This window comes from Phalaenopsis equestris, unplaced genomic scaffold (assembly GCF_001263595.1).
Source record: "Phalaenopsis equestris unplaced genomic scaffold, ASM126359v1 Scaffold000235, whole genome shotgun sequence".
Classification (NCBI taxonomy): Eukaryota; Viridiplantae; Streptophyta; class Magnoliopsida; order Asparagales; family Orchidaceae; genus Phalaenopsis; species Phalaenopsis equestris.
In genome coordinates this window covers 61,706-81,565 of record NW_018164677.1, presented here as the reverse complement: position 1 = coordinate 81,565, position 19,860 = coordinate 61,706, and the positions used below count along the sequence as shown (strand labels likewise).

The 19,860-nt window shown below is 35.0% G+C and overlaps 1 protein-coding gene across 1 annotated transcript in view; it reads left to right on the top strand.

Moving 5' to 3' along the window:
* Positions 1-14,966: 14,966 nt before the first annotated feature.
* Positions 14,967-19,860, top strand: part of LOC110023910 (protein RFT1 homolog) — a 38,991-nt gene continuing 34,097 nt past the window's right edge. Inside the window, 3 exon segments of the mRNA XM_020723563.1 lie at positions 14,967-15,204; positions 17,448-17,589; positions 17,714-17,793. Coding sequence (XP_020579222.1) covers positions 17,505-17,589; positions 17,714-17,793 — 165 coding nt within the window. The 5' untranslated portion in view covers positions 14,967-15,204; positions 17,448-17,504.

Sequence of the window (19,860 nt, the reverse complement as noted above, 5' to 3'; positions counted from 1 at the left end):
TTACATCCTCGTGGCCTCAAAGAGTTCGGTGTGCCCATGTATATGTCATTTTCTATTGCACTCCATTCATCCTTATCTATAAGTGTTGAGATGGGTTCATCATAAGCCCATTTATACATGTAGCTTAGAGGAATAAAAAATTTTTAATCAAAGAATTAAATAATATTAAATGTAATAAAACAAACTTCATACCTAATGGCATAATAGCTCGTGTGAACATATGTATGTCATAGAGGATCTTCTTTACTTTCAATAAATGTTTTTGCATGAATATATATTAGTCCGCTCATTTGTAATACTCTACAACGACAACCTTTATTTTCTATATCTGCTACATGTCTTCTACAACAACTCACAATCTTTGACTTTTGATTGTGGACTCTCTTATTGTAAGTTGACCTTTCCTAGTATTTATTTTTATGATATAGTCCTCTTTAGGAGGAACCAACCCTCCTTGCCTTTCCTAGTATTTATTTTTATGATATAGTCCTCTTCACGACGAACCAACCCTCCTTGCCACTTAGGTTTTGTCACTTTTCCTTGAGATCTTCGTTCAATTAGCATGACCATCATCATGTTCACTAAATCAACCACCAGCGTACTCCTACAATCTCCAATTCATGCATTGAATGATTTAGTTGTGTTATTTGTGTTGTCATCATTTCGTCTCTCAAACATAAAAGCACTTCAATTCCACTTATTCAATAAGTAAGTAGGTAAGAAAACAATTGTAGGTAAAGTGTATAAAATTTATTCATATTATGATAAAATTTAATTCTAATGTATGTATTAGTTACTTATCATACCAACTCTCGCACCTTGCCAATGAAATTATTCTTGAAGTTTTTCCAAAAATCTTGAATGCAAATTATGTGCTCCGCATTCAAAAAAATAAGCTTTATTACCTCCCCTAAGCCCTTCTTCATATTTGACATGAATGAGAGGTGATGAAACTGATAGCCAAATGAAGCTGACAAATACTCTAATGACCACTTATAGCTTCCTTTAGATCTAGAAATAACAACTGCAAAAGCTAAAGTGAATATTTTGTTGTTACGATCCAATGAATCTGCAGCGAGCAGAACATATAAGTACTTCAACTTTAATTGACAAGCATCAAGGTAAATTGAATGCCAACAAGCAATTAAAAGTTTGTTAATACAAACTATAAAACTAGCCTAAAACCTTTTAAGAGATTCATGATTCTCATTACAATTGTATGTGATGTATCTTCAAAGATTTTTGTTAACAAATTCTATTTGTAATGCAAACACCCATATGTAGTTTTCATAAATGGAACAAAAAATAGTAGAACGAGTTTCTTATCTAGACCACCACAAGTTCATGTGTGCTAGTGCTAACCCATACACTCTCCAAACTTTTACTGTTGTCCATTAGAGAGATATCGGAATTCCTTCTAATAGTTTCTTCAATTTATTGAGCTACCCAAGATGAAATTGTTTGTTTATTGCTTGTTTTGTTAATATTGGGGCATGTATGTGGGGAGCATAGGTTTTTTATCTCAAAATATTATCTATCAGCACATAAAGATGCTCGTACTACTCGACTTCTATTAGTCTATTAAATTTCACCCCGAAATTACTCTTTATAGCATGAGATCAGAGTGTGTTTGAAGGCGACAAAATCTTGTAATTGTGCACTGATTACAAAATCAGTTGTACTCTCAGGCTCTACGCATTCTCCATGGATGGATGTCATTGGATGAATTGCAAGAACCAACCATCATTGTGCACAAACATTAACGTGTGATTACACTATAACTTCTCCTCTATCTTTAGTAATAACAACAATCTCGACTTGGCTACTCCCCGTAGTACTTATGATTATCTCCATAACAAAAACATCACTTCCATGCAGTGTGTATGGTTTTGGTCATTCATATGATATAATAACTCCAATTGATGTTCTTTTGGCCAAACATAAATAACCAATACCTCAGTGTAACAAAGAAAAATTCATGAGACTTCTTTGGGGCTTGATATTTTTATGCATTCCTCCATCATATTTCTTCCTCTCCTTACTTTTAACTTGTAACAGTGGCCACCAAATTTAGCAATTACATAAAAATAGCCATTCAGATTTGCCACTGAATCTATTTCTGAATTTTAATCAAACAAGCATTGCATGGTTACAAAAAATCTATTAGATAATTCAATGCAAATTACTAATGATATGCAATAGAATAGAAACGATTTAGTTAGAATGAAACGGTGCATGAGGGCAACTTAATTTAAAATAATAGAGTGTAGATAATTAGTACTTCTATGAACATATATATTAGTCTTAATTGAGTTCAAACATATAACAAAATAAAAATAAGATATATCTTTTTTCATGAAGAAAAACATGTTCTTTATACAACCAAAACACATGACATTAAACCATCTCACCTTCACACAACCACACCTGCAATTATATGAAATTAGTAATGCATGGAGAGTAATTCATAATGGTATATTGAATAATTAGAACAAAATGATGAGTATAATGGTCAAAATTCTGGGGTTCATATGGAACATCAAGATATGAATTTATAAATTTATAGAGTAGAAAAGAAAAACTATAGCTCAACTATACCTTCAATACTACAAATTATATAACAGCAATCTAAAAATAAACTTATAACACACACTACCAAATTTGATTTATATTTTTCCTAGGTTCTTTTGGTCACAGCGAACCTACCAAAATAAATTTAATATTTTTTTAGTTTATATTTTAATTTTTATAATTTTTTGATTAAACAGAGGTGATTTGTTTTGACAATTAGGGCTTCCACACTTAGAGGTGTTCTCTGACTTTAGAAAAATCAGAGAACACACCTAAGGATAGGAAGTTTAAACCCAAAAAATATCAAGCCATGGTGATTTGTATTTATTCAATTAAAATTAAAAGATTATAAAAAGTATTTAATTAATTAAAAATAAAATATATGTCAATTAATTTTAATTTTTATTCTACATTGCTCTTCTCTGTTCATTGAGCAACAAAGTATTTTTCTTTAATTTCTATGATTTTTTTATGCAAAGATATGAATTTTCTAAGTTCTGGACATTAAAATAAATCCTAAATCCCTATTTTTCTATTTATCCAGCTTAGCCACCACACAATCCTCATATCCTTCAAAACTCCACACATCACGTTCTAGTTTGGCGTCGCCCGCTACTCAGCTGCCACGCGGTTGCGCGTTCACATGTTGTTCTATCGTTCGGCTTCATCTCGACTATCCCGGCATCCGTTCCTCACCCCGATCAGCCTAAACCAAGAGCCGTCCACACTAAATCACTTCGATCTCACTCGATACTCAACAAAATTAAGTGTGATTTATTCGTACATGTGCATCTAACCGAGATGAACATATCTATACGGTTGATCATGCATGGAAGTAATATTTTCTTCATAAAATCCCAAATCGAGCTTAGTTTGGGGGGAGTGGCTCTTACCTTGGTCCAAGAGGTGTAGCCTCAATTGGATCTGTTCTTGAGCTTCGTTGTTAGCTGGCGATCCTCCTCCAAGTGTCACCTTGAACTTAGAATGAGTCAAGTATGAATTCGATCAAAGGGTGATTTGGGTTTGGTGTAGGGCTAGGTTAGAGGGCTCAAAATGGTGGGGTTTTGATTGGGGAAGTCTTATTTGGTTATGGTGAAGCTTATGGGACAATCAATTTGGGGTTTGGATGCACTTGGTGGTATGGCTGTGAAAACCCTTGGATTTCAGTGATGAAATTATGGTTTTGCAAGGGGAATTATGGCAAGGAAATGGTGGGGATTAACTTCTCTGGACTGCTAGAGGGTCTGGAGAAATTTTGGCAGAGTTTGGCTAAGGTTTGAGCATGCATCCTCTCTTGGCCGTTGGGGGTGTTTAATTTATAATGGAGGCCATGACTGCCATCAGGGCATGCCAAGGTGGCAGGAGAACCGCTTAGGTAGAGGGAAGAAGTGCTCTAGTGGCCAATAACAATGAGACAGCTAAGATGGGTTTAATTTTGGGGTTTAAACCATTTGGGTCTTCTCGAGCTGGGTGTTTCCCGGCGGCTATGGTGGCTAGCCGGCCAGGATCAGGTCACCCTCAGGCTCAGGTGAGTTAGGGAGATTGAGTGGTGGAATCAATTTGGGTCCAAGGGGGCTCCAAGGTAGAAGTCCAAGGGAGAACTGAGGTTTGGGTTAAGTTTGCTAGCTTTGGTTTGATCCCATGGTCACTTGGCTAATCATGGCCCCAAAATGGTTAAGGCTAATATTTAAATTCCTCAAGTAAGTTTGGGTGAAGTCAAATGGTAAAACCAAGTTTAGACTTAGCATGAGAAAGTTAAATGCAAGTGCAGGGGAAAGAGGGAAGAGTCACCTCTTCTTGCCATTTTTGGCAAATTTAACTTTATGATGCCCATGGAAGGCTCTGTGGGACATGTCATGCCATGTATGGGGTCATGGAAAACTTTCATGCAAATGGAATTTTGGATTTTTATGAATTTTTGGAAAAGTATGTCTTGATGCCTAATTTGGAAAAAGTTTCATGTATGCATGTCTAGGTTTGGTATGATGCCACGGTTAGATGCCTTAAATTCCTTGAGATGATGGAGAAAGAATTTCTGTCATTTGGGCTCAAATTGGGCTTTTAAAGTTAATGTCATGGGCTTTTGAAAATGCACATGGGTATGGGCTTTTAACATGCACATGATGATTTTAATTTTGGAAATTGATCATGAGCCAATCAAATGAATTGGAATTTGTTGAAATTGAATTTAGATATGTTGAATTTGATGTGAATTTGAAATTGGGGCATTTGATTGATCATGAAGTTCAATTTGGAGGATTTGGGATTTTGGGTCAATTTGAGTCAATTCACTTGGGCTTGGATTTGAAGTTTGGAATTGGGTTCAATTGGATTAGGACATGATGAATTTGAGTTTAAATTTGAAATTGAGGAGATTTGAGATCAATTTGGTGGAGATTGAAGGTGACTTGGGGACTTTAGGCACTTAGGGGCAAATTTGGGATTTTTGTCAAAGTGAGTCAATTTGGTCAAATTAGATCCAATGGATGGCCAAGAATTGTTTTAGGGGTGTTTGAAATGATTTTGAAGGATTTGAGATCAATTTGGTGGACATTGAAGGTGACTTGGGGACTTTAGGCACTTAGGGGCAAATTTAGGATTTTTGTCAAAGTGAGTCAATTTGGTCAAATTAGATCCAATGAATGACCAAGAATTGTTTTAGGGGTGTTTGAAATGATTTTGAAGGATTTGAGAATTTTTGGGCCATCAAAGGCATTTTGGTAATTTTGACAAATTTGAGGGTATTTTGATAAATATGAAAATTTTGGGATGTTTTGGGTAATCTTGATTGTATGAAATGATTTTTGAACAAAATTGAGGGATTTGGACCAACCTTGGAATTTTGATGTGCAAGGGCAATTTGATAATTATGAGAAAGTTTAGGGCTAAAAGGCCAAAATTGGGTAAGGTTGAGATTTGATGCAAATGTTGATCATAGAATTAGCCTCATAGTGCCATGAGACCAAAGAAACCCCACTTGGATTCTTTATGTGCTGGTCTTATCCACCCTAACAAAGGACTAAGGGTTTGGGGGGCCACCCACATTGGTCTCCAAAGAGGCAAGGAAACCAAACCAGACATGTGTAGGTTAGGGTTTAAGTTTCAAATGAAAGTGTGAAGTGCAAGTATATGCTAGAACAAACCACATCACCAGTGTCAACCCTAAGGTCAGATAGTCATATGTGTAACCCCTTTTAAGCTATTCCATATTGCTCCACCTTCCACCTATTAAGTGCTAGATATTAGAACCAACATGTGGAACTTCAAGATGAGCAAAGAAGAGTTTGAAATTTCTATTGGTGATGGTACCATCACTAGTTCTATAGGAATAGTCAACAAGAAAGTCTTATGACTAGATCCTAGGCTCCTAAAAAAGAAAGACCAAACCTCAACAAAAAATGAGGCCAACACCTTTCTCTAGGGGTGAATGAAAAATTTCTCGGCATGAAGATTTTATAGCTTGTAACAAAACCAACATCAAATTATGACAAATTAAATTTTTTATAATTTATTTCATTAAATAGTGATAATATTGTCAACCAATAAATGAACAATATAAGTATTTAATTCCTTGGCGGTAAAATTTATGGTGACATATTATGAAATGTTCATTATAAACTAAGATGAAAGACTATAAACATTTTAATTATGCAACAACTCTACAACAACATCCACAACTTCTTTTACTTTGACATTATAATGTCAGATATTTAAATATAAATGAATTGAGTAGTATGTACATGAATCTTCCTAGGTATGTTTAGTGCTTATGAATTATGTCATAGGTAGTTTGGGATTCATGAGACATATGGAAGTCAATCTTATATGTCAATTTATTGATATCAAATTTTATAAGCCCTGATTTCAATTTCTGTAAATTGCAAGAAGGGTTTTCACAACAAAAAATGTTGTCTTGGACTTGACAATAAGAAAACAAAACATTTGGAAATAAAATCAACCAAAAAACACTATTATTTTATTATCAAGAGAAATGAGGCCCCAAACTGTGACAAAACAAAGCATAAATTCAACCCACTTCTCCACTCATCCACAACACCAAGCATAATTTATTAGGCATGCAGACTTGAGCTGAGGTGTTACCCTATTTCAAGATGGAATGGAAGCGAACCACTAAAGCTTAGTCATCTGAGGTGATTATGCTTGCGAGGGAGGGTTTTGGGTATGTGTAGAAATGGGAGAAAGATGAGGAGCCCAAAGCATCATCGCCAACAAACCCGATGAAGAAATCTCGTTGATGCCTTCACCGACGAACCCCTTGTGGCTTCCATAATTTTCCATTATGAGGTTTAATGGTGCAGAGGAGTTCCCACATGAATGTTAGATGGGGAGGAGATGGAAGTAACTAGATAATATTGTGCATAACATATAATGTATTTTGGGCATGTAATATAAAAATTTAATGTTTAGGGTGTGGAATATCTAACTACTCAGATTTTTAGTGTTATGTAGGTAAAGACCCCTTTTATAGGCTTTCTTTGGTTCTAATTCTTTTCTTAATGGCGGCTTTCTCTTGTGATAGTTATAGGAGTCAGTGTATCCAAAAGGGGATTGTGTAAATATTTGTTCTCTGTAGTAAAATAATATTAGTTGCACATGTGGTTGCCAAAATGTTCAAAGCAGAAGATGACTTGCTTATCAGTCTATGTAATAGAGCCACTACCTTCATATTTTTTCATCTGATGTACTGTGAAGTCTTCTACCTGGTACTCTCTTTTACCCAAGTGAAAAATATCATCAACCTCCCCACTTGAAATCCAGCCTCACTCATTTGCCTTTGAGCTCATAAACTTAACCATAACATTGAAGTTGAGATCCCATCACATCCAATATCATTGACCCATATAAAACACCTAAGCACCCCACCGTTTACATATCTCACAATTAAAACATTATATTTACCTAGAAAACACCTAAAACAACTTTAATATTAAAAAATAACACCTTTAGGAACTTTATTCCCCTTCTATGTCAAGCCCTCCATTTATATGTCTTCTTCTTGTGCTACTTCTCAGGATTTATCAAGTCGTCCCTATGAAAATTTCCTTCCCCTTTCTTCCAGCAATCATTGACCCTCTTAAATCACATTGCAATACCCTTTAACTTTTCATCTCCATACTTGCTTAAGTTTTAGATACCCTTCTAATTTTAATTTAGATTCAAAAATTTTATTTTTTTCAATTTTAGTTGGTAATTTTTATCAAATGATTGCTTCATATCTGAAAAAAGTTGTGGGATAGCTACAACTTATTTAAAAGTTATTTTGTAACAACTGTGGTGGGAAACTGCTGTGTAGAAGCTATGGGGATAAGTTGGTTGTTTGTTTATTTTTTGTAATTTTGAAACAGATGTGCTGCAGTTATTTCCAGACAAATGATCATTCTACCTTTGTACTATAATGTTGTTTACAATGGAACTAATCATGTTAACACAATTCATACCTAAAGGCAAATATCTAATTCTAACATTATAAAATAAAAATAGACACCTCATTAAACAGTAAGTAACACGACAACCAAATTAAAAAAAAATACTATTAGAATAATAAATAATAATATGATAATATTAGGTGTATATCATAAGATAAGTCATCTTCCAAGGAAACTCTCCATGCCCTATCACTATCGGGGGTGGAATCCTCAACCCATCTGCTCACCTAAAGAAGTTACAATTTTCTGTTTTTCTCCTTGTACACCTGTAAAACTGTATCTCGTAACTATGTGGTTATTGCAAAACAAGCATGGAATTTTGTAGTTTGTAGTATTAGTACACAGCTCAAAAGGTATTGGAATTCCTCAAGGTTATCTTTCTTTAAGGCTTAAATCCATAAAACACCAACCTTTAGATGCAATATTAGTGAAAATGAACAATGGAAGTAATCAATTAAAGTTTCTGGCTACTATGAGGTCTCAAAGTATACAATATATAATCCAACAAAAAAGCTTCATAGTTGCTTTTAAACTGCGTAATTCCAATTTTGTGTGTCACACATGCATATCACCAGAAAATGACCATCCAAACAAACCTCGAAAGCCATATCACTGAAAAAAGTAGAGGAACTTGGTTTTCTTCATTGGGATTTCACACGTGACAAGAACCAAAGACGATATATAGGCCAACCAGAAGAACCCTTAAGGTTGTATTTAGTTATTCTGTGTTAAACTTAATCTTGAATCTTAGGAAGGTTTAGAGTATTACTAACTTTCACTTAAGAACTTCATGTTTTAAATTTTCAATTTACTACTAGGTATTTTTTTTATGTTGCAGTTGTGAATGTTTGTTAGTGTCCTTGTTTATTTTTATGTTATCCTCCACTGCATAGAAGTCTAATGAATCTCTATATGTTAAGTAAAGTAAAATTTGATCAATTAATTTTTATTCCTATTTTTAATTTTTGTACTTATATATTTAGGTTGTAAAAATTCATGCAAGCATGTTATTTTTAGTTTTCATTCTTGTCTGTATATATATATGATGCTAAAATATTTTATCTTATAAAAAATTTAAATCAGGGGGGAAGAAAAATTTTCTAAAACTTAAAGTTTATTTATTCTCAAATGTGTTGCAAATAAATTTGATTTTGATTTGAAAAAAAATGATTATGTATATGAAGTTATATTAGGGAAGTAAAAATTTGAATATAGAAATAAGTAAGAGAATTTAGTTAAAACTTATAGTAATGATGAAAAACTTAAAGTTAAAAATTTTTAGTGTAGAAATGATAAATATTGTATAATTATCTTTAGTAGGAGAAATTGTATTTTTGAAAAATTTAGAAGGGTTAGACTCTTATTTTTAATGCTTAAATTTCTTTTATTAAAAATAATTTCCAAAATTATTATTATATTTTTAAGTAAAAGATTTCTATCAAAAATTTGCTTTTGGAAATGAGGAGTAGAATTCAAAATCATTAATGACCTATCGAGATATAGTAATCATTACCTATGAAAAAAAAAAAAAAAAAAAATAAAGTTGAAAAAGGGAGGAAAAGCATGAGGATTAGTGCCTAATTAAAAAACTGTTCCACATCTGCTCTTTTTAAAGTATAAGACTTGAGAAACTCTTAAACTTAATGATATAATATAGTAAGTATAATTATTCTTAATAAAAATTTTTAAGTGGAGAAGATAGAATGCCTAAACTCTATATTTGGAGGATTTACAATATTTCAGAACTAGATATGCTCATATTTTCAGACTTCTTTATATTAAAAATTTCTAATGTAAAGATATACAGGATAATTGTCAATACCTATCTGACAGTTGTTCTTGATGAGCCGTGTAATTCATGAAGGTTGTGAAGTTCATTAAGCAGGTCGAGAAATATCTTATTCGTCATACGGAATATGTTTGCAAACCTTGTTGGGTATCCTCGTAATAACTCCCCTACCCATTTTTCTCCAATCTAACTCGGTAGTAGTATAACAAGATGAAGGCCAGAGCGACTTTGCGGTTATGGTTAAGTTGTTCTTCATCCATTCTACAAAATGTGGTAAATGATATTTTTTTAAACATGTTAAACGTTAAGTTGAAGTAATAGGAAAGATACTATATTAAGAGTAAAAAACCAATACATAAACATAAAATCTAATGACGCAAACAATCACATAAAGTCAAAGGAAGACATAGAAGTAAATAATCCATCACATAATTATTACAATGACCGATACTAAAATAAAACCAAATGTCAACCCTAGTCAATCATTCATAAAAGATCGCAAGTAAGCAAGTCAAAATTATGAGTTCAAATTCGTAAAGAATTGTCTGCGAGTGGAGTTCCCTAGCAACTTCACATATTTTAAATACATGGGTTCGTCTTCCTTAACACCGGGATATGTATTTAGGATTTTAAGGCACTCCTAAATTGAGCAGTTGTTTGTTGTTGGTGTTGGTGGTGCAATCTTTGGTTTGCAGGATTCAAGTAGCGTCTCTATGGAACCTCTGACAAATGCGGCTCCCACTTTCTTCTTTTCTGCTCTGGGACGCTTTGTCCCACCGGTTGATTGAACATCTATATGCAGTTGGTTGGGACCTTCCCTAGACTCACCTATGTGCTCGATTTCCATGTCATGTGTTAACCCAACAAAGCTCTAGTCAGTCGGGGTGAAAGCATGAGTTCTGGTAGCGACAACACCTATGAACATGTCATCCAACTTTTCCTCTAATACTGGATCAATGCTGCTAATTTTAAATTTTTTGACTGTCGGCACTACCTGTAATAGAAAAGATAAATTATTTGTAAAAATCTTTAGAAAGTCGCAATCAATGCAAAAAAGCAAATATATGTATGTATTTACCTCTAACTTCTCAGCCCACCATTCATCTGGTGCATCTATTGTCCGCTTAAGTGGATCCTAACCCAATTCTGTTGATCTTTTTTGAGTTCTTTCCAAAATTTTCAGTCTTTTTTTAATTGATCTCATTTGTTTTTTAGTTTTATCCGATTGTAATCTCTTCCGGTCAGTTCCTTGAATTTAATCATTAGATTCTGCCAACCTACTTTATTGAAATAGGTGATCGGCCTATTACCCAACTTGACTTCCCTTACACAGAGATCACAAAATGTCAGGGTGGTCTCTTTATCCCACATGGCCGATGATCCAGATTCTGTAGGTTTACTCATTTTGACTGTGAGATAAACAAGCTGACATGAAATTAATGGCGTTCAAGAGAAAAACCGTATATGCAATGACATTTTTGTGGAAGGGAAAGCATAATAATTTTTGTGAAATGAGCCATTTGAACACAAATTATACAATAACAAAAATGTAATAGTGATTCATGTCGTTATCTAATTTTTGTGGCAGAGAAAAAATGTAAGGAGGATTGATAATCACTCCTGTATTATCTCTACATTTCTTTCAAATATTAAAATTGCAATTCATACTTCTAACTGGAAAAGAGAAAAATATTGGGAAAATATATTAAAGACATACTTCTAACCGAGCAAATAGATCTTGTATAATTAAAAACTGCATATAGGGTTGGTAAAACTGCATAAAGATCTTGTATATAATTCTTTAAATTGAGCAAATGATAAAGATTGCATATAGATCTTGCCATATGAGACTGCATATAGATCGACATAAAAACTGCATATAGATCTTGCCATATCAGATATGGATGATGTTTCAAATTTTTAATAGCCACAGTAAGAAACTGAAATCCCCCACCAAACAAAAAATAATAAGTTAAAATCAAAGCTCAAGCATATGAAACATAATCCAACTGTAACATGAAAAGATCAGCGTTGGATCTATATTCCAGAAATATAACAGAGGAAGAAAGAGAGCAAAAACCATTGCAAACAGTGAAATCACAATCTTGATTCTTCATATATTTTAAAAAAAAGTGGATCTAGATTTTCACTATAAATACTCATCTCCCAACAACTGGATCTAGGCTTTTAGCCACTAAACACCTCCACATTCACTGAAAATTTCAACAGATGGATCGTCCAAAGCTTTCTATTTGAGTGAGGGAGAGGAGGAAGGAAAATAGATCCTTACCTGTCGAACGAATTCATGCATAGATGCAGGAGATACGCCTTCGAACGAAAGAGGAAAGTAGGGATGCAGAATGATTTCTGAAGGTAACAAAATAAAAGCTTGGAGGCCGAACGCAGATCGACATGTAATGTAAAATAGCAAACGAGATTTTCATAAAAGGTGAGGCGGGCCGCACTTGCTGCCAAATGGGCCCTAAGAATGACATCATCACAACCGAGAACAAGACACCAGATTTCTCCTCCTTTCGCTCTAAGGTAATTTCACATCTTTCTTAGCAGGCGGGACTCGTAAATGCGGGATTTACGGCCGTTGGTGGCCGAAATCCGTGAAAGCAGGATTTATCAAATTCGTGGCTTTATTTTGTCCAAACTGACCGCCGGACCTTGGGGCAGCTGTTGATTATTTATAATCTGTTGATTAACAGATTATTCTGATAATTTGATAATCTACAGATTATCAGAATAATCTGGCTTGCTGTTTGGGGCAGCTTATTTAGACTAGCTTATTGGTGGTTAAATGACATTCATGCCCCTGTCTGATAAAACTGTTTGGAGCAGCTTATTCAAAATAGCTTATTGATAGAATAAAAACATATAGTGCAGAAACATACGATAATCACATATCAGTTCTAAAAGATACAATACAGTTCTCACATCCTAATCAGTACTAGGAGAACTAAAAAAAATACAAATACAAGTACGACAACAAGGAGAAATATTAAAATATTTAACTTCAGACTCTGGCTACGCCGGTCATCATCTGCACTATCAGCCTGAGGAAACATTGGATTCACATGACTGCAGGCATGACTACTGTCAGTGTAATATGAGAGACTATCAGCCCACCGGAAGAAACCGCAACGAGCTGAAACACCCCTGACACAACCATAGAACTGCCTCCCAAAGCTATGCTCCTTACACGTTAGCAACGGAGACGGTAGTCCACAATAACACAAAATCCCTCTATCTGTACCTGATATCCTGGAAGTCATGTTGGTATAACTGCGAAAATAACAAAAGAATCAAATGTCAGCTTAAGGTATTTTAAAAATAACCAAAACTAAATGCATATGAATATAAACCTATAATCTTATTAAAGGAAAACTTGGTAGATCAACAACCACAAATAGCATCTGTGATAGACTCCCTTAAAGCAATCATATCAGCCAAACATTCACCTTCCTGATCTCCAAATTCACTCGATTCTATATCATCCTCAGGTAATGAATGCCCCCTCACAAGTCCTGTATGTTGCTCGAAGACATTCAGTTCATCATTGTCAGCCATAATGAAGTCTGTATCTGATCGTGACGAATGTCTTCGGATGAAGTTATGTAGTGTCATTGTTGCAACCACAATATGCACCTGCTTTTGGAAAGGATACGACGGCATATCACGTAAGATGACCCACTTTTTATTCTAAACTCCAAATGTTCTTTCAATTACCCCGTGTAAAGATGAGTGACGTTTATTAAACATTTCCTTTCTGCCACGTACTGTGCCACTACCTCGCTCGAAATCAGGAATATGATATCTTGTGTCAGGGTAGGGCTTCAGGTATCCCCTTTGCATAGGATATCCTGCATCGACCATATAATATTTTCCTGGTACGAAAAATAATGTTAATAAAAACATTACATTCTAACATATACAAATTGGAAAATAAAACTAATCTGCTGGGGGTGAGGGAAACACTGCGATCTATTCCTAGTAGCAAAGGAGAAAATACGACTGTCATGTGCACTCCCTTCCCAGCCCGCCACCACGAAAGTAAAACACATGTTGAAGTCACAGACATCTATGACATTTTGCGTTGTTAAACCAGTCCGACCCATGTATGCTACATTCTCGTGGTTGGGTATTCGAGCATCAACGTGGGTACCGTCAATTGCACCAATACAGTTTTGTTTAATTGGCCGTTAGAGAGTAATAATATTGTTAAAATATAGAATGTAATAAATTAAAAACACTGATAGTTACCTTGAAATATGACATGTATCGAGGATCGTTGGCAATTCAAGTTATTTACCTTCTCGTGGTTGGGTATTCGAGCATCAGCGTGGGTATCGTCAATTGCACCAATACAGTTCTGTTTAATTGGCCGTTAGAAAATAATAATATTGTTAAAATATAGAATGTAATAAATTAAAAACACTGATAGTTACCTTGAAATATGACATGTATCGATGATCTTTTAAATAACTTGAATAGAAACGGGAACAACCAAAATCTATGCTCGAAATGTAAAGCCCTCAACAAAATCTAAAACGATTTACACAGAAACATCCTGCAACTCCGGAAAAATTAAAAAACCCCAAAACCTCATTATAGTGTACAGAAACTATTTGCACAGAAACAGTTTTCACGAGAACGATCCTTAGAAACTATTTCCACATAAACGATTTGCACAGGAAATCAAAACTTGCACCTAGAAATAACCAATTCCTTGCTCTACAATGCATTCCCAAATAGTCCAGGAAGTATATTCTCAAAACCAAAATACAGATCGATCTCGAGAAAAAAAAAGAACAGTCTCCAATCAATGATCGGAAGGAGAAGATCGAGGAAAACCTAACCAGAAAGCATATCAGATCTCAACGAAAGTAACCAACGGGAGGTGATGTTTGCGAGGGAGAAGATTTGTGAGGGAGAAGGCAAGGGCACGAGAGGAATTCACGACCTAAAATCCAGCTTCAAACCCTTCGCAGCGATCCACAGTCTGTAATAAAATAACAACGACCGTCGCGGCGTTCCAGAACTCCGTCCCAACTTGTTATCCCTCCCCACGGCCCCAATTTAAATCCAGTTTAAATCCTGCTCTAAATTGTCTGGTTGATTGACAGGATTTAGGTTTGTCTGGTTGATTGACAGGATTTAGGTTAAGTTGTTCTTAAATCCTGCTCAAAGCCTACTACGAACCAGTAGTTTGCCTTATCCCACAAATCTCCGGTCCGCCTCCCGACAAGAAGCTAGGAAGTCGTAATGGGAGTTTGCTGGAGAAGGTGCAACGGGCTCCTGCCGGAGAGGACGTCAACAGCAGTAACGACGTGCGAAAGAACCTGATATTGTTTGAAACGAACCCCTTCAAGCTTCTCAAGGGGGTGTTTGGTATGCTAACTTTCTGTACAGCTAGAATCTCTCCGTAGATCTCGTTTCTTATACTGTTGCTGCTACGGTGGGGATTCTTCTTCGATCTGGTGTTGCTTTAGTTCCTTTCTTTCATTTGTATTACTTAGCCAAACTAGTTTGGAACTGGATAATATTGGGCCTGTTTGGCCGCTTTTTTGGTGCGGCGCGGTGCCAACTTCGCGGCCGCACACTTGTTAAAGTTGGTAGAAAGCGGGCCGCGGGATCGACCCTTTCGCCCCGCTAACGCTCCCCGTAACGCTCCCCATCGTCTTTTGCCCTAGCGTCCCGCCTGGCGTCTTGCGTCTTCTTCTTCCTCAACCAAGAACGAAACCCGAACCAGGTAATCGTAAACCCTCTTCTTCGCTTGTTTTCAACCTCTTCTCAGCGGCTTTGATTCCGGGTTATAATGCTTGAGAGAAGGTCGAGCTCTTTGTCTGCTCATGGAAGGTAGCTTGATCCGTGAGCTTGTGAGGCACGAATGGAGAGTATTTTGGATAGCAAGTGGATAATTAGAGAATTTCATATTTTATTACGTGTAGTTTAGTCAAATACTGTAGTTTATTCAAAATGTTGCTAATATTAGTTTTTGTCAAGTGCAATTCGTCATTTCTTAAGTTCGATTTTGCATAGATGGTATTGTTTATTTATGAAATTTTGGCTATATTTACGCTGCAGTGATAATTTTGATGTTTTTTTTTTGTATTTCGACAATGTAGGGTATCTGCATTTTTTTTAATGAACTCTAGCATGGTAGCCAGTTTCAAATTGGCTTAGAAAATACGGTATTAGCAAGTTTCGGAAGGAGATATACAATCTGCTTCTGTGCCTAATTGGTTCGATGCTAATGTGATTAGGACACAGGAAATGATTTCTTATTGTAGCAGCTTTTGTTGTTATTTTGGTTTGCATGATGCTATAAAGATGTAATGGCGTGCGGATTATGGTAGGAGGCCAGTGGCATCCTTTTGTTGGCGATGGGAATATCTGTTAGGTGGTTGGACGGGGAGTTATGCTTGTTTTGATTTGCTTTTAGACAGTATCCCTTTACTTTTTTTGATTGATTTTTGTTAAAGGTGGAATGTTTTTTAATTTAATGAGCCACATTGCTTATGACGAAAGTTACTGAGTTATATTGATGATGATTCTAATATTATACAGTTCGTATCAATCATATACGCAAATTTTTCAGTAATTTATAAGAATTATGCTATATAGTAACCCTATATATAAAATATGCCTATACAGGGATAATTACAGAGCACCTTAATGAAAAAGGGTTATTGCTTTGTAAATATCACATAACATTTAAGCACCAAGTGCCATATTCTTCACATTTCACACACCTAAACTTCTATATTTAAATTAACACTTTAATGCATTACAAATTTAAATATTTAACTTCTAAGCTTGGTTTTTTGCACTTTCTTTATATTTGTTAGATGTACTATAATGGGCTCATTTTAGGTGATTTACGTATCACTTTTTCCTATTTTCTAATTGATTTTATTGTTGTGTTTTATTGCTTTGTTTTATTATAATAATAAAATGGATAATAAAGTTAAAGAGGTTGGTACACTGATATTGTGAGACTAAAAAATGAAAATAATATTTTGTGACCTTTGCCTTAAAGTGATTGAACTGAGAAATAGACCTACGACCTATTTCAATAAGAAATGGTGACAAAATATTTTCAAAAAATTCAAGGAATGGACGGGCAGGGAGTATGGTTGTTTACAAATAAAGAGAAGCTGAGATCAACTTAAGAATGATTGGAAAATTTGGAAACTAATAAGCGTTCCAATGCATTTTTGGGATGATTCTCTTCTGGTATTTCAGATTGCTTTTGTTGCTTTTGATCTCTTTGAGAATGAACATCAAGTGTTTCTTCTAAATGACATAATTCGCCTCTTCTTTTTAAGAAAAAAATAGTTAGCAATTTACTTTCCTCAAGATAGTCATATTGATCAGATAATGTTAAAATTGTAGATATCAATATGTTATGGTCCAAAAAGAAAAAAAAAACTGTATTGGCTTGTTCTTTTTCCTGCTTTTTTTTTTGTTCATGAACACAGGCTATTTATTATGCAATTTTGAATGTCTATGTTAGTTATTTGCAATTAAAGTATCATCGTCTTAGTCAGACATGCTCCTTGTTAATTAGCTTGAGATTAAAGTAATGTTTTTATTATATGAATGCTCATGGATTTTTTAATCTGCTCAAGGTTAGATTTCACAGGTAGAAACACGATTAATTTTGATAGATTAGTCACATATCTGAGATGACAAGTAAAACAGATGGACCTCAGGCAGATGGGGAAAGTTCTTATAACAATAGTTTCGGCCGAACATTCAAATACCTCATGGGTAAGTTTGCAACTTGTTTCATACGCCTTCATTCATGTTATTCTATTACTTTTGTTGATCTTTTGTTTCCTTGCATGCAAGTTCTTTTGCTCAAAATCTTTTGTTTTCTTATTTGGTTTTGCAGCAACTCAGTTTTTGTCAAGATTAATTCCATTTGTTTTCAATACGTGGATTGTGAGACACCTAACTGAATCTGACTATGCGGTAATAAGAAGCTGTTTTCTTAATCCAACTTATCATAATTGTGCGGCTTCTTTGGTTATTAACCAAACTAATAACAATGTATTTGTTAAATTTTTATGAAAAGAATGTTAGGATCTTTGATTAGTTCAAAGGAGGTTTTTTTTTTGGTTTTACATCATATTTCTCAAATTAAAAGTTTTGAGTCTTACGTGATTTAGTCTCACTAAGTCTTAAAAACCTTAAAATGTAAATGAATTGATTCATATGTATAGTTTTCTAAGAATTCACGGTCTCAATTTCATTGGTAAAACAAAATCACGTCACTGCAATTTTAAGTTGTTGCACAAACTTCATGTAATTCATTGCTTCTACCTTGAGATCCCATTCACCTCGGTACCCATTCTAAGTTAGTTTTATTTTTATTTATGGTGCATATATCATCCCATTTAAATAAACTATATGTCTATGGTATTGTTCTAGGGCTTCTAGAAGGTGTTTAAAAAGCGAATTTGACTGGGACGGGTGGGGAAATACTAAGATAATGAAATTATAGGTGATCAATGATATTTGGATGGAGATACGTGTCGTTCAACGCCTGTCCCTGCTGAAAACAACGAGATGAAACATGAAACGATGAGGTATGAGCAACGAGGAGGTTCACCACCTGCTCTTGAGCTAGATACAAACACATCATTTGCAAAAGGAATATGATATAACACTCTCCTAAATTAAGAAATAAAAAATTACAATATTCATAATACTCAAATGAAGGCAACATTCTCAAAAAATAGGACATAACAAAATACATATAGTTCCCTCATACAAAAAACCTAATTAGAAATAGTGAAATAGAAAATATATCGAAAGGAAAGAAAAATTGTGCGAAATTTTAAAAGTCAGCATCATCCTGCTTTGAACCCACGATCACGAGACTTCTCACAATCCCGTGGAATCGCATGATTCACGCACTTCATCGTTGAATTGTTGGATTCCCGCTATCGAAATCATGTGACCTTTGATCCGTGAACTTACGGGACACCCCGACCAGGCGACTCTTCCGGCGATTCTTCTTCTTCTCTAAGGTTTTTAGAATCAATCCACTACAATCATAACAAATATATTATCTTTCTTTGTTTGATGCAATCCCAGTATAAAATCTATGCTTACATTCATTTCATGCAACTCTTCATGCAACACTAAAACATGTACGTCCTTCCAAAGTTTGTCCGGATAAAATAAACATCCATCATTTTATGGCAAAAACATAGCTGAAACTGTACATAAAATGGGTATTCTTACAAATTAGGTCTTGAGCTATTAAATATGTATCCTTTTTCTCCTATTTGTATTTGGTCGAGCGTATTTGTAAAGAAGCATGTATGGCCTGGAATGAACTTTATGACATGTTGGACTGCCATCGGTGGAAACCACCCAGGAGGTAAATGGTTAGTCATGATATCTGAAAACTACTTCAATGGGGGTTGTCTCTTTTCAAGTATCGACTTCTTGTAATCACTACCTTACAAGACAATCAATGTTAATGCTGTTGTGATTTCTTGCTTGGGCTCAACTTTGAATCTCAAACATCTCTCCCTTGTCGGTTAGAGATTGAGACTCATCTTTGATGTCTTCATAATTTCCCGTGTCAGTATTAATCTCTTGAGTTGCTCTCTGCTCAGTGAAAGAAAGATATAGCCCTTCTATTTGGGGAATCAGACGCCACGTGACCAATATTATGATACTGGAAGCATTTGTTGCAGGTGATGAATTTGAGAGTGTTGGTGGGCTTCACCATTTCCACACTCCATATTAGTTCTTCTGGTGAGGTCAGCTTAGATGCTCCACTAGGTGTACTCTGACTGCCCGATCCGATGACTGAACTTTGTTTGAAGTGTCGTATGGATCTGATACTACTATGCAGTCTCTCTGCCATAATTGTTAGGATTTGGACATCTTGTAATATCCAAGAAGGCTGCAACTGTGCCAATTGCTAATAGATGATCTCAGTTCCCCTAGATATCGAGCTTTGGTGTTCTTCTTGTGATCTACTAGCCTACACTCCATAAGCTGTTCGAGCTCTCTTCTACT